This window comes from Myotis myotis, unplaced genomic scaffold, assembly GCF_014108235.1.
Source record: "Myotis myotis isolate mMyoMyo1 unplaced genomic scaffold, mMyoMyo1.p scaffold_m19_p_44, whole genome shotgun sequence".
NCBI classification, from domain to species: Eukaryota; Metazoa; Chordata; class Mammalia; order Chiroptera; family Vespertilionidae; genus Myotis; species Myotis myotis.
In genome coordinates this window covers 1,089,801-1,112,682 of record NW_023416351.1, presented here as the reverse complement: position 1 = coordinate 1,112,682, position 22,882 = coordinate 1,089,801, and the positions used below count along the sequence as shown (strand labels likewise).

The 22,882-nt window shown below is 64.1% G+C and overlaps 1 protein-coding gene and 1 long non-coding RNA gene across 4 annotated transcripts; one reads left to right on the top strand and one right to left on the bottom strand.

Annotated features, from left to right (window-relative positions):
• Window positions 1–373: 373 nt before the first annotated feature.
• LOC118655266 lies at window positions 374–5,931 on the bottom strand. The gene is made up of 2 exons (XR_004967234.1): window positions 4,770–5,931; window positions 374–879 (listed from the first exon to the last, which is right to left on the bottom strand). It is a non-coding gene; the product is annotated as an uncharacterized LOC118655266 (long non-coding RNA).
• A 439-nt stretch (window positions 5,932–6,370) lies between these two features.
• On the top strand, window positions 6,371–22,428 carry TRAF2 (TNF receptor associated factor 2). Of its 3 annotated transcripts, XM_036306874.1 has the most exons (11): window positions 6,371–6,424; window positions 8,876–9,093; window positions 9,630–9,708; window positions 9,898–9,996; window positions 13,674–13,835; window positions 14,121–14,192; window positions 15,734–15,808; window positions 16,964–17,266; window positions 17,629–17,806; window positions 18,169–18,317; window positions 18,808–22,428. In XM_036306874.1, exons 2-11 carry the CDS (start codon window positions 8,906–8,908, stop codon window positions 19,024–19,026), a joined length of 1,524 nt encoding a protein of 507 aa, XP_036162767.1. In that variant the 5' UTR covers window positions 6,371–6,424; window positions 8,876–8,905; the 3' UTR covers window positions 19,027–22,428. The 3 variants fall into 3 exon arrangements, with proteins under 3 accessions (XP_036162767.1, XP_036162768.1, XP_036162769.1); XM_036306875.1 differs by lacking the exons at window positions 6,371–6,424; window positions 8,876–9,093; window positions 9,630–9,708; window positions 9,898–9,996 and adding an exon at window positions 10,003–10,377; XM_036306876.1 differs by lacking the exons at window positions 6,371–6,424; window positions 8,876–9,093; window positions 9,630–9,708; window positions 9,898–9,996 and adding an exon at window positions 12,504–12,673.
• The last annotated feature ends 454 nt before the right edge of the window (window positions 22,429–22,882 follow it).

Here is a 22,882-nt window from a genome sequence, read left to right as displayed (position 1 = left end):
CGAACTGGGACCCTTGAGTCCACAGGCCGACGCTCTATCCACTGAGCCACACCGGTTCGGCCAGTTATGTTTTTGTTTTTTTTTAATTTTTATTTTCATTTATTTCAGAGAGGGAGAGAAAGGGATAGAAACATCAATGAGAGGGAATCATTGACCAGCTGCCTCCTGCACGCCCCACCCTGGGGACCGAGCCCCAGGCATGTGCCCTTGACTGGAATCGAACCCGGGACCCTTCAGTCCACAGGCCAACACTGTATCCAGTGAGTCAAACCGGCTAGGGCTATTTTACCATAGTTTTGTATAAGAGGGGGCGGAGGGGGGCGGGGAGGGGGGCGGAGTTAAAAAACTGACAAGTGCCACAAATATCACACAATTTAGAAAAATAACGTTTGTATGGATTAACAAATGCATGTCTGGTGCATTTGTTTACATTTTTGGCTGTGTTCTCTGAATGCGCACATCATGACTTTGCAGAGTGTGTTATGGAAAGAACCGACGGGCGATTCCGATTTCTCTAGCGCGTCTGATCAAATCGGTATCTGACTGTTAGTGTTGACCCTGGTTTGGGTAATCCTCGGGGCTTTGCACGAAGTGCTCACGATAGCATTCCTACAGGTAGGTGTTTGCTGCACAAATACAGGCGTTCTGATAAGGGCAACCCCACCCAAAAGGAAAAGCAACATGAGTATTAAATCATAATCCTGCATTACGGGCTGCTTTCGTCAGAGACGGATTTCCTTCTGCCCAGGGGTTGGGGAGACCTGAGTCCACTCACAATTTTGCACGTTGCATGATGGGAAGAATTTGGACAGACTCACTTCTGGTTCCTCCTACAGACCTTGTTTCTTCTCCACTCGCGAACACGTCCAGTGCTGGGCACTGTGGGGGGGGGGGGGGGGACAGTTGGCAGCCATCGTAGACATACCTACCCCAGCGCAGGCCAGCAAGATTGTGAGCCACAAAAAAATGATCTCAAGTTCCCCTGAGTGAAAGTTATTGTGCTAGAAAAAAAATGGGTTTATTCAAGTACAGCAAAGAGCCCGCCCGACCTATGATGAACCAGGTCTGATTCCGGGTCAGGGCACGTGCCTGGGTGGTGGGCTGGAACCCCAGAGTGGAGCAGGCAGGAGGCAGTGGATCCATCATTCTCTCTCATCATTGATGTTTCTATCCCTCTCTCCTCTCCCTTCCTCTCTGAAATCAATTAAAAAAAAAAAAAAGAACAAAAGAATCACAATTCAGGACGTTAGTCTAGGGCAGTGGTCGGCAAACTCATTAGTTAACAGAGCCAAATATCAACAGTACGAAGATTGAAATTTCTTTTGAGAGCCAAATTTTTTTTTTTTAAATATATTTTATTGATTTTTTTTTTTTTTTTTTTTTTTTTACAGAGAGGAAGGGAGAGAGATAGAGAGTCAGAAACATCAATGAGAGAGAAACATCGATCACCTGCCTCCTGCACACCTCCCACTGGGGATGTGCCCACAACCAAGGTACATGCCCCTGACCGGAATCGAACCCGGGACCCCTCAGTCCGCAGGCCAACGCTCTATCCACTGAGCCAAACCGGTTAGGGCGAGAGCCAAATTTTTTAAACTTAAACTATACAGGTAGGTACATTGTGATTAACTTCATTAGGGTACTGCGAAGGCTTAGGAAGAGCCACACTCAAGGGGCCAAAGAGCCGCATGTGGCTCGTGAGCCGCAGTTTGCCGACCGCTGGCCTAGGGCAAACCAGCAGGTCCCAAGAACAAAGGAGAGGAGACTGCATTTATAGAGGAAAGAGGGTAGTTGGGAGGGGCTGTTGCCAACAAGGAGTCCATTGGCGGAAACTTGGAGTTCAAAATGCAGTGGCGTTTCATCTCTGCGTTGTGACAGCCTCTCATTGGCTGAGCTGTTGCCAGGCGGGGAGAAAGTCTTCCTCCCACTGGGGTAGGGACTTAAGAAAACATCCGTTGGAGATGTAGGTGTCTCTACCTGTTGGGGTGATGGGTGCCAAGTGGTAGGGTGGAAGAACTCCCCCGACAGACCCTCCCAAACTTCATTTGCGGTCCTATTTATTTCCACACGGCGTCCCGGGGGCCAAGGAGAGAGGAACAGAGGAGTCTGCCCAGGAGAGGCAGTGCCCTCACCTGACTGCAGTTAAGATATTCTCAGCAGCCCTGGCCGGTGTGGCTCAGTGGACAGAGCGTCGGCCTGCAGACTGAAGGGTCCCAGGTTCGATTCCGGTCAAGGGCACGTACCTTGGTTGCGGGCACATCCCCAGTAGGAGCTGTGCAGGAGGCAGCTGATCGATGTTTCTCTCTCATCGATGTGTCTAACTCTCTATCCCTCTCCTTTCCTCTCTGTAAAAAAAAAAAAATCAATAAAATATATTAAAAAATATATTCTCAGCCAATGTAACCAACACTTAGCCAGGTGAGCCCACTGCCAGGCTCTCTCCCAGGGCATGGCTGGCACGCCAGCATGAGAAGTTGCATGGGCTGTGTGGTGTCAGGTCTGCCCAGGTGGGGTCCGGCCTGGAGATGGGGAGTATGGTCCAGGTGCCCTCAGACCCTGTGGGTGTCTGCCAGGATAGCCACCGTCCCCCCTGGCTTTTGGTCAGGAGTCAGGTATGGGCCTGGCCTGCGGAAGCAAGGACCGTGGGCAGGAGGCCGGACAGGTCAGAGGCCCCAGCTGGGCAGCGGAGTGTCGGCCGCACCATTGCGGCGGGCGGCAGTGGTGGGCCAGGGAGTGTCCGCGGAGGCCGACGTTGGCCAGGTGACCTCTCTTGCTGAGCTGAGTGTGAGCGGAGCCTCTCAAGGTTTGCAGATTCAGAGCGAGGAGGTCGGAGCGAGGTGCGGGCAGCGAGCAGGTGCGGGTGCCTGCGCCGGGGCTCGCCGGCAGCTCCAGCCTTAGCCGGCAGGTGGCGCGCGCGGGCCCGCCGCGGTGCCGGGGAGGAGGAGTCGGGCCACTGGTTCTCCATCCAATGAGAACGGGCCCAGAATGAGGCCCCAGAGGCCGCTGCCCTCAGGGACCCACATCGGGAAGGACACAGGCACACAAGCCGATTCTAGTCACCTGGGGCGAGTGGGGGGACCCCCTCAACAACAGGCCACCGGAGCAAGACTATCTTTCTCCCCAGACGCTAAGGCCTGCCAGGCACCTGGGGCGGGCGGCGGGGGGGGGGGGGGGGCTGGTCCAGGTGAGCGCCTGGCCGGTGCAAAGGCCAGGCCCCACGCAGCAGAGGTGGGGACAGCCTGGGCAGCTTCAGTTCTGCGTGGGAGGCTGTTGCCGGCCTTTGGCTCCGGGTGTGGGATGGCATTTGTGCTCTGACGTGGCCTGAGGGGAGGTGGGTGTTCACTGGTTGGGAATCCTGGCCGCGCTTGTCTGTGGGCGAGGGCATGTGGGGCCTCTTTGCTTTCCTCTGGGCACTGTGGCGTTTTCCAGAGCCTCCCGAGTGCCCTCTGTGCTGCACAGACGGGGTTTGAACCGGTGATGGCATCAGTGGTTCCCAGAAGCGTGGGGTGGTGAATGGGGAACAGGCCCCACTTCTGTTACTGCGTGTCCTTCTCAGTCCACAGGGGGTGCAGATGGACGGAGCTGTCCTTCCCAGCTCTGTGCGCCCTTGCTCTCCTGCTGGGCTCCCAGCCAGTGGCCGGCCCGGGCAGACCCTCCCCGCTGGGCCTCTCGCCCTCCCTGCAGTTCTGGGCGACCTCCTGGTCCCAGAGCACGGGTGCTGGTGGAGTGGCTTGGCCCCCCCGTGTCTTCTCCTTCCCTCAGGGGACGTCTCAGGGAGGGTGGCCTGGCTGTGCACTTTGGGGGGAGGCGGGAGGGGGAGCCCCTGCTGGCTGGCCCGGGTGCAGGGGAATTCTGGGGCAGAGCTGGCGGGCCGGCCCTCCTGGAAGCGTGCCTCTCAGATGACGGCTGAGTGAGAGTGAAACAGGCTTCTTTCAGAAGCTGCTGCCTGGGGTTGACCTTAAAATGTCTGAAAAATGAGCAGACGGGGGGCGGGGGGGAGCAGAGAAGCGGGTTGTATTTGGTGAGGGGGCCCCGCCTTGGGAGGCTCTGGGGACAGCCGGAGGGGCACATGCAGGGTGTCCCATGTCCAGGTCCTGAGTGGGGACCCAGATCACCCTTCCTGTTTCCTGTGCAAGCTGGTGTCTGTCCTCCAAAGGCCTGAGTGAGTAATGGATGTGAGGTGAGCACCTTAGGAGCCATCCCTGTCAGGGCACAGATGCCAAGGTGAGAAAGGAAAACAAAGGAGGCAGGGTGGGCTCCAGAGGCAGGAGGGGGGCGGGCTGCTTGCCTCCAGGCAGAGTAGGTGGCAGTGGCAGCCCCCCTCCCACCTTGGTCTGCTCACCGTGGGCAGGGGAGGCCCCAGCAGCCGTGTCCACACGGCCTTGACCCTGATCTGCAGCCAGGCCATGCCTTCCTCTGGGGGGGGGCACTGAGGCCAGGACGGCTGCTCTAGGCCCGAACCGGCCCTGCCACTTGCTGAGCTGAGACCCCGGCCTTGGCCCCCTCCCAGGGCTGCACGGGGCTGTCCCAGGGCCTCCTGACTCCTCCCTGCTGTGGCTGCGGGCTGAGTTTCGCTTTCTTTTTGGCAGGAAGGAACCCGACTGGGAATCCCCTGAGCTGCCCGAGGACCAGAGTGAGTCACCCCTTTCCAGCTTGCCAGGTTGGGGGTGTCACCCCCTTCAGAGCTGGCAGGCGGGGGTGGGGCGGCACTTCCTGGTCAGGGCCCTGCCACCCACGCTCCCTCTCCCTCGGTTCTCAACTCCGCTCACCTGGCAGGCCTGTTATCAGAGTCAAACTAAAACACATATATGCGTGCGTGTGCGTGAAGACCCTGCGAAAGCAGAAATGTTTCCGATAAGCAAAAGCGTTTTCCCGCCAGAAGCACCGGCAAGTCCTCCGGGGTCGTTTCTGTGACGTCCGCAGGCAGTGGCTGCCTTCCTGGGAGCCGAGACCTGGCTCAGGAGAAATCTCTGGACGTGGGCAGGACCAGGTGGCTCCAGTCAGCCCTTCTGCCTGACCCCCGCTCTGGAGGCGTGACCCTCCGGGATCACTGCAGAGGCAGGCGGGCAGTTTCCGGATTGTGCAGCGGAACCTCTTGTTTGCAACAAGAACCATTTCCTGCAGGGAGCTCACAGTGGAGGGTTCACAAAGGGGAAGCGTTCCTACACCTGAGAGCTCGCCTGGCCACGAGCTGTCCGTGGGAGGTTTCCTCGGCTGCTGGTGGCCAGCTCGGCCTGGGGTTCATGGAGCGTGCAGCAGAGGCAGGGCGGCCGGGCTGCTATCTCTCAGGGAAATTCCGACTTGGAAACCCAGTCTTGACTGACGCAGCGTGATGCAAGCACTTCCCACGCCATGTGGACTGGTCACATGACGCAGCTTCAGAGCCTGCCTGCTCTTCCGGTTCTTGCTCCGGATGAGTCCCCTGGAGGGGAGGTGCTGGGTGTGCTGTGTGACCGGGGAGAAGAATCTTACCTCTGAGTCTCCATGTTCTCTTCCGCACAATGAAGAATGCAGTTCCCTTCGGACGCTGGTTGCCAGGCACTGAGCAATGCCCGCGCTCAGTGGGAGACCCTCCACTGGGTCTTGGCAGGAGAAGCATGCTGGCCTCGGGTCAGCACTCCCAGCGCTGCTCCTTTCTTTCTGGCCAAGACCCCTGCCTTGTTTCCAGATGTTTCCATTGCGTGTTCCACATTTCCGTGTGTCTGGAGGCCATAGTTTGTGCATTTTTGGTTTTGTTGGTGGTAAAATTCATGTAAAATTCGCCATTAAGCCATACATTTCAGTGTTATTTGTACATGTGTAAGGTCGGGCATCCATCACCACTATTTACCCGAACACTAACCTACCCGAGAGGAGACCTCGTCGCCTTCAGACCCTTTAAGGGAGCGGAGACTTTTCGTGTTTTCTTACAAACGTAACTCACGCAGGGCCTGCGCTGAGCCGGGCGTCGGCCTGAGCCTGAGCCTGAGCCTTCATGGACACCGCCAGGTTCTCGGGAGGTGAGAGCAGCGAAGGCCTTGCTGCGGGCGTCCTGTCCTGCCGTCCTCCTGCCCTCCCGCCCTCCCGGGGCGCACGGAACTCCGTGGACACAGAGCTGCGAGGGCGCCCGGCAGGCTCTGCTCGGAGCAACCCCGGAGGGAATGAATGAAGTAACGTCACGGCAGCGCCAACCAATCGACGCCCGCTGCGGCTCCCTCCGTGCTCCTGGTAGGCTCTTGTGTCTGTCCGTCAGAAAAGCGGGCACGAAGAAGGGCGGGGGGGAAATCTGACCAATTAGAGCCCGCTGCGGCTCCCTGCGCGTTCCTGATAGGTTCTTATGTCAGTTCGTCAGGTCGGAGGCGGGCGGGTCCGCGGCAGCGGCGGCGGCGGCGGCGGCGGCAGCAGGGCGGGCGGGCGTGCAGTTCCGGGCGCGCGGCGACCGTTGGTGAGTCGAACGGCGGGGATCGACGTCGGGGGTCGCGGTCTGGGCGGGGGCGCGGCGCCGGGAGGCAGGACGGGGAGGCAGGCTCGCCGCCGCCCGCGGGCCTGAGGGGATTTCTCGGGGCGGGGGAACCGGAAACTGAAAGTCAGAGCGGGGCCGGCGCAGGAAAGTTCGCGAACGCCCGCGGGCGCCTGGCCGGGGGTCCACGGCGCGGGGTGACGACCCGGGGTCACGGCCTGCGGTCCACCACGCGGGGTCACGGCTCGGGGTCACGGCTCGGGGTCACGGCGCGGGGTCCACGGTGCGAGGATCACGGCGCGGGGTCACGGCATCCCTCTTCCCCGGCGTCGCTGCGGCCTGTGGCGTCTCGCCCCTTCCGTCCCGACCCCAGGGAGACTCACCTGCCCCCGCCGGGCCGCCGCTTCCTGCCCGCAGACGGGCCTTCCCACCTGTTGGGGTTTGGACCTGCAGCTGCCGAACCGGGCAGCGCTGAGCGCTCGCACCTGCGGGGCCGCCTTCTCCCTCCGCTGCCCCCGCAGCCTGTCCCGAGGCCCCCGGGCCCCGCCCGCCCGCGCCTCCCCTGCGGTCCGCTCAGCCTCCCCTTGGCGGGGTGTCCCCAGGAGCCTCTTGGTCAGCCTGCAGCCCCGCCCCCGCGGCCTGAGCGGAGGCCGACCCAGGGCCTGGGGCGTCCCTCTCGGACCTCGGGGTCTCTCTCGGGCCTGGGGAGCCTGGCGGGTCCGCTGATGAAAGCGGCCGAGGGGTGGTGAGGCCTGGGGGCGGCTGGGAATGGAGGCAGCTGCCCGGGCTGGGGCCTGGGGGGTCGTCATGGACGCGGGGAGACGGCAGGACAGCTGCTGCAGAGCCGGGAGTGGGCGCCCTGACCCCGCCAGCGAGGCCCGGGCCCTGGTCAGTTACGGTGCTCGGGGAGGTCCCCGCCAGCCCTGAGCTGCCGCCCCAGTTTTTCTTTTTTAAGAAAACGGCGTTATTGCCGTGTAACGTACACGCCGCAGAAGTTCCTGTGGCTTGAATTTCAAACGAACACGATTCTAAGAAGTGCTTTTCTTAAAGCCTTGTCCTGGCCTGGCCGGTGTGGCTCAATGGTTGCGCCCCGACCTTCCACCCAGAGGTCAGGGCACATGTCCAGCTGCAGACTCGCTCCCCAGTGGAGGCGGCGGCCGCTGGTGTGTCCCTCCCCCCTCCCGCCCCAGCCCCTCACCCCGCTCAGCCCTGAGGCTGCCGCTCCCAGGCCCTCGCTGTGACATCTCTGCTCTGTGCCCAGCCCTGTGCCCAGCGGGAGCCTCTGACACACCCACTGCGCGTCCAGAGCTGCTGGGAAAGGCTGAGTGACCGCCGCACGGGAGCTGCCATGCAGGGGCAGGGGTGGGGGCTCCCCGTCCTCCCCGCACGGAGACATGCCCCCCCCCCCAAGCTCTCCTACCCGTCCTGGGGGCTTGTGGAGGCCCCATCATGAGCGTGATTGGTCACCTCCTTGGCCGTTGGGGATTCGGGGCATCTGCAGCCTGCTCCCCGGGGGGCGTGGCCGGCTGGTGGAAGGGCTGTGACTGACAGATGCTCCTCTGGCCCCTCACACAGGCAGCCCCAGGGCTTGGGGAGCTCTGTGGCAGGACCTGGGAAGAGGAACAAACACCCCAAAGTACTGCGTCCCTGTGCCCCTCTCCACAGGGTGGCATTGCCCGACCCTGACGCCAGGGAACCCAGTTCCTCCATGAGCACTGCTTTGTATCGGGCAGAAATGCCCGTTCGCAGAGGGCGAGGCTGTGGTGGGAGGAGCGCGCCCGCGTCTGGAGCGTGTTTTGGGGAAGCGTGGGTGTCCTGCAGGAGTGCCCTGAGGCCTAGTTCCCATGAGGGGGGCAGGTCACCCGGGACCCCCACGGCGCCCGGCCGGTACTCCTGGCGCATCAGTACTTGGGGTTTAGATCCTCCGCTGAAAGGTTTCTTCTTGAGGGCCGCCTCCGGGTCCGAGGGCCCCTGCCCAAAGCCTGCTGAAAGGAGAGGGGCTGTGGCAACTGGCAGGGGCAGAGTAGCAGCACCGGCTGGTGTGGGAGAGGCAGCTGGGCAGTGTGGCCACCTCTGGGCCCTGCAGGCTGGTGCACAACCTGCTGTAGAGGCCGTCCATGCCGCGTCGGAGTTCGTGTGGGACCCTCAGGAGGCCGGGCACCGCCGGGCACTCGCGTTGGCGGGAAGGGGAGGACAGCCCACTGGCCAAGGCGCCGCGGGTGGGCGTGCGGACGCCAACCACGTGGCGTGGGCAGGTCGCCACACCTGCTAAGCCTTGGTTTCCAAGTTTGTGGTGGCAGATGGGACCCTGTCAAAGTCATGCTGCTACCAGTCGGCTTGACCAGTTAGAGTCCTGCCCACCAGTCTGCACTTCCCGGAGGATGACTGTGGAGCCGGCCGCCTCTCGACTGCCTCGACGCCTCTGTTCTTCCTCAGGGCTTGGCGTTCTCGGGGGACGCGACTTCCATGGCTGCAGCCAGCGTGACCCCTCCCGGCTCCCTAGACGTGCTGCAGCCTGGCTTCTCCACGACCCTCCTGGGGACCAAGCTGGAGGACAAGTACCTGTGCTCCGCCTGTAAGAACGTCCTGCGCAGGCCCTTCCAGGCACAGTGTGGCCACCGCTACTGCTCCTTCTGCCTGAGCAGCATCCTCAGGTCTGGGCGGGGCGGGCGGAGGGGGCAGGGGTGGTGGCTGCAGGGCTGGCCGGCCAGGGAGGCTCGGGCAGGCTGTGCTGCAGGTAACCCTCGTTGAGGGCACAGGTTCACTGCAGATGAGGGTGGAGCTGAGACCCTGCAGGGCTGGGTGGAGCTGAGCATAGGCACCCTGTGAGGGATGGAGGTCAGCGTGCGTCAGTGCGGGTGGTTGCGGGCATCCTGTGGCCGACGTGCGCACAGACATCTCCAGTGCAGCGCTGGCTGGCGGTGGGTGTGTCGCGCCTGCTGGGCGAGTCGCGAGGCAGGGCGCTGTGGCACGGGGCGGGCGGGCCACACCTGCTCCAGGGTCTGCCTCTGAGCGGGCGCGCCTCGTTCCCCTTGTGGGTGACCGTCACAGGAGCGATCTTCTCTCCGTTCTGAACGTTTGAACATCACCGCAGTGTGCTTGTCGCTGACGGGGGCGGTGCTGCCGTGCTAAGTGGCGTGGGCCGCCGCCTGTCCTGGGCAGCAGGTCTCATGCAGCACCCTCTCCCCAGCTCCGGGCCCCAGAACTGCGCTGCCTGTGTGCACGAGGGCATATACGAAGAAGGCGTTTCGGTTTTGGAGAGCAGCTCGGTAAGGGGTCCTGAGGCTGAACACCCAAATGAACAGAAAACACGTTGCGTTTCCTTTCGTAGCACCCGCAGTGGATGCCCCTCAGCAGTTGGAGGTGCCCGCTTGGCTCCTGCGTGGACCGGCTGCGGGCAGGACCTGGGTTCGGGGGGCCGGCTGCAGGCTGCTCACACAGGGTCGCTGTCTCCCCAGGTTTTCCCCGACAATGCTGCCCGCAGGGAGGTGGAGAGCCTGCCAGCCATCTGCCCCAGCGATGGCTGCACCTGGAAGGGGACCCTCAAAGAGTACGAGGTAGGCCTGCCTGCCCACACGCCGTGGTGCCAGGTGGGCCTGCGTGACGCTACCGCGTGGATCTGTCGGACGTCTGTGAAAGAGGCAGCTGGCACTTCTAATGTGCCCGCTTAGATACCCAGTCGCACAGAACCTAGACCCTTCCATGGAGCCCCGGCGGGTGGCCTCAGTTTCCTGATCTGTGGAATGGGTGCAGCCCCCACTCCGGGGTGTCGGGGGCATGTGCTGCCCGAAAGCCGCTGCAGCGTGTGCCGAGTGTGCAGGAGCCAGCCCTCGGTGGTGGGACTGCTCTGCTGCGTCTTCAGACCAACGCTTTCTTACTCCGAGTTGTGTCGATGTTGGAAACTGCAGAGTCCCCTGCGCGTTTGTCCTGGGTCACAGGTGCATCTCCCCCAGGGCCTGCCTGCCAGGCCAGGTGCCTTGTGTCTTGTGTCCGCGTGTTGGGGGTTCAGTGTGATGGGCGTGGAGGCCGAGCAGTGCCCAGGTCGTCCAGGTGCCTGGTCACTGCTCTTTGTTGTTGTTGTTCGTCCTCACCTGAGGATATTTTTCCTTTTTTTTAGAGAGCATGGAAGGGCGGGGGGAGAGGGAGAGAGAGAAACATTGATGAGAGAGAAATACATTGATTGGTTGCCTCCCACACAAGCCCTGCCTGGGGCCAGGGATGAACCTGCAACCCAGGTTCGTGCCCTGGATCAGGAATTGAACCTGCGACCCTCAGGCTGACACTAACCACTGAGCTGCTGGCCAGGGCCTGGTCCCCTCTCTTTTTTTTTTCTTTTTTTTTAAATGTATTTTATTGATTTTTTTACAGAGAGGAAGGGAGAGGGATAGAGAGTTAGAAACATCGATCAGCTGCCTCCTGCACACTCCCTGCTGGGGTTGTGCCCGCAACCAAGGTACATGCCCTTGACCGGAATCGAACCTGGGACCCTTGAGTCTGCAGTCTGACGCTCTATCCACTGAGCCAAACCGGTTAGGGCAATTCCTGGTCCCCTCTCTTGATGAATGCCCTTTACAGCGACATTGCAGAGGGTTACTTGTAACAAGGGTCACGGTGGCCCAGTGTCCACCAGCTGAGGTGGCCTGTCCACACCATGGGACACTATTCAGCCGTATAAAAGGCAGGCGCCCTGTCCAGGGTGGGGGACCTGGAGGACATTGGCTCAGCGAGACGAGCGGACACAGAGGCAGAGCCTAGAGGGCCCCCGGGCGTGAGGCCTGCAGGAGGCTGGCTCAGGAGGTGCAGTGGCCGCCAGGGGTTGGGGCGGGTTTGGTCAGAGTGGACAGGCCTTGGTGCCACCGGGCAGCCCCCTTTGGCGAGGCTGGGCTATTTGTGTGGAGCCCAGGTCTCCAGGTTAGGTGAGCCCCTGTCAGGGCTGCCCAGGCCACAGGCTGGGACTGAGCCACCTCGGTGTGGATGGGGCGGGGCGGCGGCCGTCGGGGCTGCGTGGGGAGCCTGGTTCCTGGGGGGCTCTCCCCTCTGCCTCCGGCGCGTGCGGCAGTGCGGTCCTCTATGGACCATTGACATGGTCTTCGGGCTCCGCTGTGTTCTGCCAGAGGAGCTCACCCCCTGTGCCTTCTGGGAGTGAGAGATGTCTGCCTGTGGACGGAGTTCGGCTGCCCAGAGGCCACTGGTGCCTCTGCACAGACGGGTGATGCTGCGCCGACCCTCGGCTGTCACTGCCGGGCCTCCAGGCCTCGGGGTCAGGGTCTCTCCCGGGAGGCAGGAGCTCGGGTGCTGTGCTGTCTCTTGAGAGACTGGGGATCCCTGGGGACAGGCGGGCTACCCCCACCGCTGAGGCCTCTGGGGTTTCTGCCGCCTCCAGGCCCGTGGTGTGGGCGACGGCGTCCTGGGCTCTGGCAGGGCAGCCAGTCCTGGGCTTCTGCCACGGCCGCAGGCGTGCGCTGGGAAGTCCCTGGCTGCCCCCGGCTCCGGAAAGTCCCTGAGTGCTGGGCCCGGTCATGTGGGAGGCGGTGCTGCCCGGGGACTCTCACTGGCCGTGGCCTTGATGTCGCACTGCTGACCGGCACGGCGGCCTCAGGCTGCTGCCCAGGGGGTGGCGCTGTGAGATGCTCGCGCGCATCAGATGAGCTTGTGGAAAGGGGGGAGCCTGTGTGGCCTTAGAACACTTCCCTCTGCGATGACGTCTCGCATTTCCTGAGAGCTCAGCGAGGTGTGGGTGCGGCCTGCTGGGTGCTCTGGAGCAAGGGGCCCCGAGAGGACACGCTGGGGACGGCCGCCAAAGGGAGGAGAGCCGGCCGGGCGCTCCACCTCTGCCATTAGCCTGGACGTCGACTGGGGTTCCTCTGCCGTGTGCTGCTCTGGAGGTCTCCACGGGAGCTGATGGAGCCCATTGCCCGTGCAGCGGTGGCGGGGTCCCTGCTGCAGCCACGGCCCCGGGGGCGGTGGCAGGTGCAGCCCACGGTGGCCTGGGTGCCTCGTCCCGTGTGCAGGGCGCGCCCCCCCAGGAGTTTGTTTCTCTTTCTGTTTTTAATGTTTTTATTCATTCTGGAGAGGCAGGGAGAGGGAAAGAGAGAAGCATCGATGATGAGAGAGAATCACTGATGGGCCGCCTCCTGCACGCCCCCCACTGCGTCCTGCCTGGGAATGGAACCGTGGCCTCCTGGCTCATGGGCGCGCCGGCCGGGCCCCAGGAGTCACCTGCTGAGAGCACAGGTGCCCTGGCCGTGCTGCTGCGCGAGGTCTTTGCGGAGGCCCCTCGGGTTCAGTTCCCAGCGGGGCCTGGGCGGGGCCCTGCCTCCAGTGCTGGCGGGGCAGGCGGTCCACAGCCCAGAGGCCCCGAGCAGGGGGTGGGCGGTTCTGCTGGGGCCGGGCCCCTCCTCCCTGTGGCCAGCGAGGCTTCGGGTCCTTGGCAGACCCCCTTGGCTCCCAGCACACGTCCAGCCTCCCCCCCCCCCCCCCCCGGCCCATCAGGAGCTCGGTGTCTGTCCCCTGTTGGCTCCTTCGCAGCAGAGCAGCCGCCTGAGGTGGGGCTCACTTGGGTCCCCTCCGTTCCTGACTCCCCAGGTCTGAGCCCCACCCTCTCCTTCCCTGTCCTTCTCCCGCTGCTCTGGCTCCTCCTGGGTCGCCCCCAGCCTCTCCCCGCCTGTCACCCGGAGAGTCCCAGCCTGGGACCTGCCTCCCTCGGACATGCCTGGCGCCTTCCTGCCCGTCAGCTCCGGGAGGTGGGGCTGCGGCTCCCAGGGTCTCCTCGCTCTGCCCCCCGTGGCCCTTCTCACAGCCATTGGTTCTGGTCACTTGCTTGCCTTCTGTCCTGGCCGCCTGGCACCCAGCCGGCTTTGTCCCTGTGTCGCCGGCCGTAGCTGCCCCCTCTGGTGTCTCCCTCGCTGCCCGTGCGCCCCTCTCCCTGGCCAGGGCTCCCGGGGCCCCTGAACATCACTTGGAGCAGAGCCTCTGGGCCCTGTGGTCAGGGGCAGGGAGGGACGTTCTTGGCGTCATGGGGGGGGGGGGGGTGCCACCAGTGGGAATTGGTCCTGACCTCTGACCCCGAGCAAAGGTGTCAATTCTCGGCACCTGGGCGGTGGCCCTTGGGGGCGGGCACTGTAGGGTCGACTGGAGCGGGAGCCACAGCTGGGGTGGCATCGGCTGGCCGGGTGGGCCTGGCTGCCAGGGCCCTGCGTGCGCTCTCTGGACACTTTGCTCCCTCTGTTGCCAGAGCTGCCACGAAGGACTCTGCCCGTTCCTGCTGACCGAGTGCCCGGCGTGCAAAGGCCTGGTCCGCCTTGGCGAGAAGGAGCGCCACATGGAGCAGGAGTGCCCTGAGAGGAGCCTCAGCTGCCAGCACTGTCACGCTGCCTGCTGCTTGGCCGACGTGCAGGTGCTGCGTGCCGGCCCGCGGTGCCCACGGTGGGGCCTGGGCGGGGGGTGTTCGTGGGGAGCGTGCTGGGTGTGAAGGCAGAGCCGCCCGATGAGAGGAGGTGCTGATAGCGCTGAGACCCCGTGGTGCCCGCAGGCCCACAGTGTCCGTGCCATCTCGGTCGGGCCCTGGGGCACTGCAGGCCCCTAGAGCTGAGGACAGACACAGCACAGTGTGACCGGCGCAGGCCTGGCCCGGCACCAACAGCCTAGCGTCCCCCTAACGCTCCGCCCACTTCTCCCTCAGGCGCACCACGAGGTCTGCCCCAAGTTCCCTGTGACATGCGAGGGCTGCGGCCAGAAGGTCCCACGCGAGAAAGTAAGTTGAATCCCTGCCCCTGTGAGACAGGCAAGATGGCGTGAGCTTCAGCCACGAGGGCCCGTGCTGCGTGCTCTGGGGTTACCTGGTGCCCCAGGGAGAAGCGATGCCTATGGGGTCCCCTGTGGCCACTCTTCTGTTCAACGTTCAGGGATGGAGACAGTCAGGCCTGCGCACCAGCAGGGCCCTTCCTGAGGCTCAAGGGGGCGGGGAGGCCGCACCCCTCCTCTGCCCCCCGTCCCACGGCTCAGGCTCAGGGCAGGCGGCAGGCACCTGGCTGGGCTTTAAGAGAAAACTCACCAGGGGTTCGTCCTGGTCAGTGTCCGGCTGTTACCTCCCGCATTTGTAGTTCTTTCTGCTGCGGAAAGTCGTCCTGACATGCGGGCCCGGGCTGGGAGGCCGGAGGGTGGCACCGCGGGCGCTGCGCTGGGGGGCGTCGGCGGGTCTGGGCGGACAGGCTGCGGTCAGCATGCCACTCCGTCATTTGTTTCCTTTTGCGTGTGAGGCTGTCAGCTGGCTTCGCGCACAGATGGTCCTTAGCTGTTCTGTGAGATGATCACCTGGCTCCAAAGAGAACCAGGAGAAGGGGCTGTGAGAAGCCAGAGGGCACCCACGGTGTGTCCACTCAGACGCCTGCCCGGGGGCCGTGCCCTGGTGCCGGGTCAGAATGGGTCTGGGCGTTGGGGTTTGCATTCCCCCCCCCGTGCGCCCGCTGAGCACTGTGGCTTCGGTCCATTGGCGTTTCTCTGACCTTGGACGGAGGTCGCACAGCCCCTGTCCCTTCTGGGCGGGTTTCGGCCCGTCTCCTGTCTGGGAGTTGGAGGTCGGGGTGCGCTGTGCCTTTGCCCTTTCCCTCTGCCTCGCAGGGGTTTCTCCTGCTGCTGCTGGTGACGGTGTTGGGTGTGCTGCTCCCAGGCCCCTGTGGGGGGCTCCGGAGTGGCCCCTGAGGTGTCCCGAGGCTGCTCTGTGTGGGAGCGTCCGTCCGTCTGTCCTCCTGCACCAGCCCCACCCTGCGGGGTCTGGTGCCCCCCCTCCCCCCCGGCCTCGGACACTGCGTCCCCCAGGCTGTGGCGCCGGAGTGGGTCCCACGGCGTCCCGAGGACTGGCCCAGGCTGCACCCGCCTCAGTGGTGGCCACCATGCACGCATGTGTGTGTGTGTGTGTGCGCGCGCGCGCGCAACTGCGTCTGAGTGTGTGCCTGTGTGAGTGCGTCTGTGTGCGTGGGCGTCTGTGTGCGTGTGTGCCTGTGTGAGTGGGCGTCTGTGAGTGTGTGCCTGTGAGTGTGTGCCTGTGTGCGTGTGCGTCTGTGTGCGTGTGCGTCTGTGAGTGTGTGCCTGTGTGAGTGGGCGTCTGTGTGCGTGTGTGCCTGTGTGAGTGTGCGCCTGTGTTGGGTGTGCGCCTGTGTGTGGGCGTGCGTGTCTGTGTGCATCTTGGCTTTGGAAATGGGCTGTTGGGTTTGGGCAGACGACAGGGGGCGGGGGCAGAGACCCGCGTGCACGGGGCCCCAGCCACGAAGCCACGTCTGATGTCCCTCCTTGCAGTTTCAGAGCCACCTCAGGACGTGCGGCAAGTGCCCGCTGCCCTGCCGGTTCCACGACGTCGGCTGCCCTGAGATGGTGAGCAGGCTTCCTGGGCGTCGCCATCTCCCACACGTGGGACCTTCCTGATCCTGGTTTCCAGCGGCCCTGTGGGCTTCTGTTCACTTCCACCTGCCCCGCTGCCTGGCCTCCACGCCTGGCCCTCAGGTGCCCGGGCTCAGGCCCAGGCTGCTCTGCGGATCGCCACCTGCTGGGGGCCCCGCCTGACACCCAGGGGCATCCCAGGCTCCGCCACACTCCAGTCCGGCTCCTCACCCAAAGGAGCACCTTGGCTCGCCCAGCCCCGCTGGCCCACAGCCCAGGGTCTTCTGGACTCTTCTCCCTCGTCACGTCCAGAGAGCGTGAAGGTCCTCCATTCTTCCTGGGCACGAACGGGTCCCGGACCCCACCTGCCTCCCGCCTCCCTCCCTCACCCCCTCACCTCTGCGGCCCACACGGCTCTTCCTGTGTGACCTCGTCTCTGCCGTGGTCACTGGCCTGGCCACCCTCCAGCACACTGACCTCCCACCCCAGGGCCCGCCTGCCTCCCCCCTGCACATGGCACACTGCCGGTCTCTGCAGCTCACAGGCCCCTCGCCCTCCTTTCCCTGAGCCCCCCCCCCCCACACACACACCCCCAGCTAACTGAGGGCCTGGGCCCATGAGGACGGGCAGCGTTTCTCAGGTGTTCCTCTGAGGACGGCACAGGGAGAGCCGCTTCTGTCCCCTCCTCTGTCTGCTCGCCTGTTGTCTCTGCACTTGGTGCTGGTCGTGCTGCTCAGACCTGGTTCCCTGGCACAGCGCCTGCCAGGCCGGGCCCTCGGCGGTCAGAGGACACGGCCTGGGTCTGGCTCCTGCTCAGGCTTCGCCTGGCCCAGACCCACGCAGCACAGTGACAGGCTCCTGCTGTCCCGCCCGCCGGCCCTGGAGACCTGTCCGAGGGCCTCGCCTGCAGGTCACTTTCTCCTGGAGCTGTGCTGAGGGGTCGTGCAGGCTGGGAAGGGGCTGCACTGGACGGAACAGCTTGGTGACGGCTGCTTTGTTAGCGGAGCGCCCTTCCCTGCCACTCAGTCTGAGCCAGCGACTGGCTCCCGACGGGGGCGAGGGAAACCCGATCGGCCGACGGCAGGAACGGCCGCGACCTGTGTGCTCGGCGGGCGGGCGGCGGGCCAGCTCCCGGGTCTGTCTCCGCAGGTGGAGAGCGAGAAGCAGCAGGAGCACGAGCTGCAGTGGCTCCGCGAGCACCTGACCATGCTGCTGCACGTGCTGCTGGAGGCCAAGCGCCCGCCCCTGGGCCCCGGCGAGGCGGGCGGCTGGGAGGCGCCCCAGGCAGCAGAGCTGCTGCGGAGGTGCGAGGCCCTGGAGAAGAAGACGGCCACCTTCGAGAACATCGTCTGCGTGCTGAACCGGGAGGTGGAGCGGGTGGCCATGACCGCCGAGGCCTGTGGCCGGCAGCACCGGCTGGACCAGGACAGGATTAAAGCCCTGAGTCACAAGGTGTGTGCCCGGGGCCAGGGCTGTGCTCAGCCGGGACGGTGCGGACAGCGCCTCGATCTCCAGCGCGGCCTCGGCCTCTACAGAGCCCCTTCCCGACCTGTTCGCTGCCCACCGACTCGGCAGAGGGGTCATGGATGTGCCCCCACTCTGTCCGGACAGCCTCCCACTTGAGGCGGGGCGCCAGGGGCTCATGGGGCCGGAGCCAGACTGAGAGGCTGGCCCAGGGCAGCCTTAGGAGCACGGGAGCTGGAAGAGGTGGGAGGGGTGACTTCATAGCACCTTCCTGGGAGGTGGGAGTGGGCCCCCCGGGAATGGGGACAGGCCCATGATCCCCATGTCCACCTGGGCTCCCTGGGCCCCAGGTGCAGCAGCTGGAGAGGAGCATCGGCCTGAAGGACCTGGCAATGGCCGACCTGGAGCAGAAGGTGCATGAGATGGAGGCGTCCACCTTCGACGGCGTGTTCGTCTGGAAGATCTCCGACTTCACCAGGAAGCGCCAGGAGGCCGTGGCCGGCCGCACCCCTGCCATCTTCTCACCAGGTGCCGTCTGGAACTTGTGTCCCCATGTCCCCGTCCTCCCCCCCAATCCCCTCTTGAGTCTCTCCCGTCCTGCTGAGGCCAGGAGCCACTGGGCCTCCCTGAGAGCAGGCGTCAGTGACCAGCCCTCCTGTGGTGGGAGCTCTGCCCCCAACTGGGCTCCTGGTCCCCTGCAGCCACTCACGCCATCTCAGCGTGGCCACCAGGCGTGGCAGCTGCGCCAGGCGGGACTCCCCAGCCAGGCCTGCTCCTGTGGCACCCCATGCCCGCTGCTGGCTGCTCTCGTGCCCCTGGAGCGCAGTGTGTGGGGAGGCGGCGGGTGGGCCTTGCCCCTCCTCACCCCTCCTCACCCCCCCACCCTGCAGCCTTCTACACCAGCAGGTACGGCTACAAGATGTGCCTGCGCGTGTACCTCAACGGGGACGGCACGGGGCGTGGCACACACCTGTCCCTCTTCTTCGTGGTGATGAAGGGCCCCCATGACGCCCTCCTGCGCTGGCCCTTCAACCAGAAGGTACGCAAACTGCCCTGCGGCTGCTGGGGGCCCGGGGCCTGCGGGGCGAGGGTGTTGGGACTGGCTCGGGCTCCTGGCCTCGGGCGTGCACGTGGTGCTGTCGCTGTGGCTCTGGTAGCACCGGCTTCCACAGCCACTTGCCCAGTGAGATGCCACCGCCCGCCCGGGAGAGCCCTTCCTGTGGTGGGAGCGCCCCTGAGCCTGAGGGGTGGGGGGCTTGGGGGCGAGGCCAGCACAGAACTGGTGGGGGGCGGAGCAGAGAGCACGGTGCCACTCGGGGAGGGCTGGTCCTTGGCGTGCTGGGGGTGCAGATGTGCTGGACGCACTTAGCAAACCCAGGAGTGGATGCAGGTCCGTGGCGCTCGGCTCAGTCCCGGGGCCCCAGGTGTCCAAGGACAGAAAACATCAGAATGGGCAGTCACCGGAGGGGCTGATGGCGGGGGGGGGGGGGGGGGCGGGGGCTGACGCTGCCCCTCGGGACTCCTCCTAGGTGACCCTCATGCTGCTTGACCAGAACAACCGGGAGCACGTGATCGACGCCTTCAGACCCGACGTGACCTCGTCCTCTTTCCAGAGGCCGGTCAATGACATGAACATTGCGAGCGGCTGCCCCCTCTTCTGCCCTGTCTCCAAGATGGAGGCCAAGAACTCCTACGTGCGTGACGACGCCATCTTCATCAAGGCCATCGTGGATCTGACGGGGCTCTAGCACCTCCCCTGGGGTCAGGGCCAGGGCACCTGGCCCGCGCGTGGTGACAGCGACCGTGCTGGGCCCAAGCCTCACGGCAGTGGGCAGCCGCACTCACGTCTACCCCCAGGAGAGAGCGCCTCCGGGGGGCCCTCGGCCCCAGGTCCTGCTGGGCCGGGCGCCTGGAGAGCCCTGCAGGCCGTCTGTGGTTGCTCGGGGCCCTGGCCAGGCGGCAGGAGCTCCGGGCGAGGCAGCAGAGAGCAGGCGGGCCGCGTGGGAGTCACCCCCGTGAGGGGCCCAGTGCCTGTCCCACCCGTGGATCCTGGAGACAAGGACAGCTTGGGGCCTGCGCGGCTCTGCGGGGACTTGCTGTGCCAGCCTGGCTGGGCCGTGGCTCGCCCTGAGAGCGTCCCCCACTGCCGGGGGCATGTGCAGGCCACGGTCAGTCTCCCCGAGACGTGTCGCTGGCCCGTGAAGCTGGGAAGTCGTCATTAAATCGTTCACCTGTGGTGAGTGGTGTCCACTGGCTCCCACCTCGCCGGGGCTCCTTCCTGGCCCCCAGCCCCTCTCCAGCCTGAGCGGCTCTGTGGTTCCCTGATGCTCAGCTCATGCCTGTGGGCCTGGGAAGGCAGCGGTTCTTTCTTCTGGAATGTTCTTTGTTGGCTGGCTCCTCCTTCAGATCTGCCCAGGAGGGCGTGACTACACCTTCCCCCATTGTGGGCTGACCCCACTGCGTGGGGCGAGCGGGGTCCCTGCTGGGAGCAGCCAGTGGCTTCGTTGGTGTCTGGGGACCTGACAGCAGCATTGGGGCGCCCTCTCCCCCTGATCCAGGATTTCTCTGGGGGACTGACCCCAGGAGGCCTCAGCCTGTGGGGTGAGGGCAAGGGGTGTCCTGTTCTCCAGGCCTGTGAGTCAGGCTGGTGGGCTGCCTGGCGTCTTCAGAGGGAACTCCGCTCTGACTGCCCTGGACACTCACTTGTCTCGCATGAGAAATTAAAGGGCAGAAAAGCACAGAGACCGAAGCCGTGAGCACACGTGTCCACCTCCCGGACCCACACGTGGCAGAGCAGTTGAGGCCTGTGTGGCCTTTCCCAGAGCACCCCCCCCCCCCCCCCCAGCTCCAGCCTGGCCCTCGCCAGCGGCTGTTTACGTCTCCTTGTGGTTTACCCACAAACGGTGCATGTGTGAGGCTCAGGCGGCCATCGGTGGGAGCTGCTTCCCTCCTGGGCTTTCGACCCTGTGGTGCTGGCACCCATGCGGCGGGCGGGCTGACTGCCAGGCCACCCTCCTGACTGGACCATGAGGTCCCTGGGCCCCTGGACGCCTGGCCTTGGTGGGGACTGAGTGCGAGCAGGTGTTGCTGCCCCCGGACCTCTGAGAGCACCCCGTCTGGCCGTTCCTCAGCGGGTGGTGGGTCCTGTGCACCTGTGGCTTGGAAAGCCTTCCTGGCATGCGCGGCCCTGGCCCTGGTGGCACATGGCACCACGTGGTGGCGCAGATGGACATTCAGACTCGATCGCTGGACAGCCTTCCTCTGGACAGTGCTGCTGACCAGCCATCTAGGAAGCCCCGACCTGCTGCCCTGGGCTGAAACGCCCTCGTGCTGGCTTTAGTTTTGTCTGTAACGTTGGGCGTGATGCTGGCGTTTGTATCTGGCGTGTGTGTTCGTGTGTGTTTGGTGGCAAGTGAGAGGGTTTCCTGCCACGGGACCCTCAGAACTCTGCTCCGAGAAGCCAGCCCCAGGCCGCGCTGTGCGCTGCTGCCTGTAAGGTCCAGGACGGCCAAATCCACGGGCAGCGGCTGTGCACCCAGTGGGCGGCTCAGAACAGTCAGTGAGAGTAGAAAGGGTCAAGGGAGGCCAGAGGGGAGCGGCAGCAGGAGGTCCCAGTCCTGGGATCCACAGCCATGGCCTGTGACCTACAGGGATGGTCCCGCGGGTCCCGAGGCGGCAGAGGCCTGGAAGGGACAGGAGGCTGCGCGCGCCTGGTCTGTCTCCATGCTCCCAGACCCAGTGTGTCCAAGCTCGGCCCAGGGCCGGCTCTGGATGGAGCTGCTCTGCACACCGGGCATGACCTGGCCCAATAACTGTCCCTTCCTCTCGGGTGCGGTGCTGCCAGGCCACATGCGAGTTTAAATTCATAAACTGAAACCGTGTCCCAGAGCCGTTGCTGGAGTCTGCGTGTCCCCACACACAAACAGTCACACCCTGACGCTCTGACCCCCGGGTGCAGGTGCTGGGAGGTGCCTAGGTCATGAGGGCGGGGCCCATGATGGGATCAGTGCCCTTCTGAGAGGGACCCCCCCCCCCCCAACCCGAGGCCACTCTGAGACCTGGAGGGCGCCCTGCCTGCCAGCACTGCCTCAGCGTCCGCCGCCAAGCCGAGGGGAGGACTGGGAGCCTGGCCTGTGCTGCTGGGTGGTGCAGCCCGGGGGCTGAGGCAGCCTGCACCCCGTGTTCCCACCCGTGCAGTGGCAGCTCCTGTGCCTGCTGGTCCCTGCGGGCACTGCGTGTGTGTGTGTGTGTGTGTGTGCGCGCGCGCACGCGCACGCATGTGTAACAGGCATGGTGTCCGTCTGGCTTTAATGTGCACGTCCCTAATGTCTAACAACCGTGACTGCCTCCTTTGGTGACGTGTCCGATTCTCTTGCCCATTTTAAGTCGAGCTGGGCTTCCTGCTGCCGTTACGCAGTCCAGGCACAAGTGCTGGGTATGTGACTTGTAACTACTTCTCGTCTGGTTTCTTTCCATCCTCAAGTGTTTTCAGAGCAGAAGTCACTTTCGCTGAAGTCGTGGACCCACTTTCCTAACAGGCGGTGTCTGGGCACCTGTGCCGGCCCCAGGGCGCAGGTGTGCGGCTGCAGGTCACGTGGAGCATGTGGTCCTCACGGGGTGAGGTTGGTCGGGGCTCATTTTTTCTGCCAGTGATACCCGTTGTCCCGCAGCACTCGCTGGATGACGCCCACCGAGTGGCCACACACGTCACTGCGACCTCCCCTCTCCGGACTCTCCTTCTGGGAAGGGCTCACCTGCCGCATTTGTGTGCAAGGTGTCCCATGGACGCAACCAGCACCGCTGTCCCCGTGACCAGACCTCCATGCGGGGCTCTTCAACTTCATTGTTTCTCGGAATCGCTTCAGCTGCGTCGGTTCCTCTGCAGACCCGTGTGCATCTTAGAAGCACCTTGTCCGCAGCCATTCAAGCCCAGGGGGCCTTGGCTGGGCTGTCGGGCCTGTAGACCCGTTTGGAGAAAGCGGGCCCCTGTGCGAGTCGCCCCCAAGGAGGACGGTGCCGTCTGTGGGCCTGTGGGCCCGGTCACCACCGCGCTGCGGGGGCACGAGCCGGGCTAGGTTCCCACCTAGCTGTCTTTCTTTTTAGCTCATGTAAAAGGTCTTGATTTTTAAATTTTGGTTTCGTTTTGGTCTATTTCTGTTTGGAGACCTGGTTGATTGCTGTGCTATAGGCACATCCTGTCAGCTTCCTGAACCCACTTTCTGCTTCCAGGAGGTCCTTGGATTTGTCTGTAGACGGGGGGGGGGGGGGGCATGCCTAAACAATTGTCACCTGTGAGAAGGGACAGTGTCTGCACCCTGTCATTCTCTTTCTTGCCTTGCTCCACGGTGAGAGGGAACAGGTAGGGGGCTGTGACTGCCTGTTCCCGTCCTGGGGGGCACTCCTTGTCACCCCAAGTGCAATCTTATCTGCGGGTTTTCTGGGCCAGCCCTTTTCTCAGGCTGAGCAAGCTCCCTTCCAGCCCGGCCTGCTGAGCTTTTATCCTGGCCAGACGCTCTGAACGCTTCCCCCGCACCGATGCACTGGCAAGCGTAGCTTCCCGCAGCCACAGCTCCCGCTCTTCATTCCGCAGGCACCTTGCGTCTG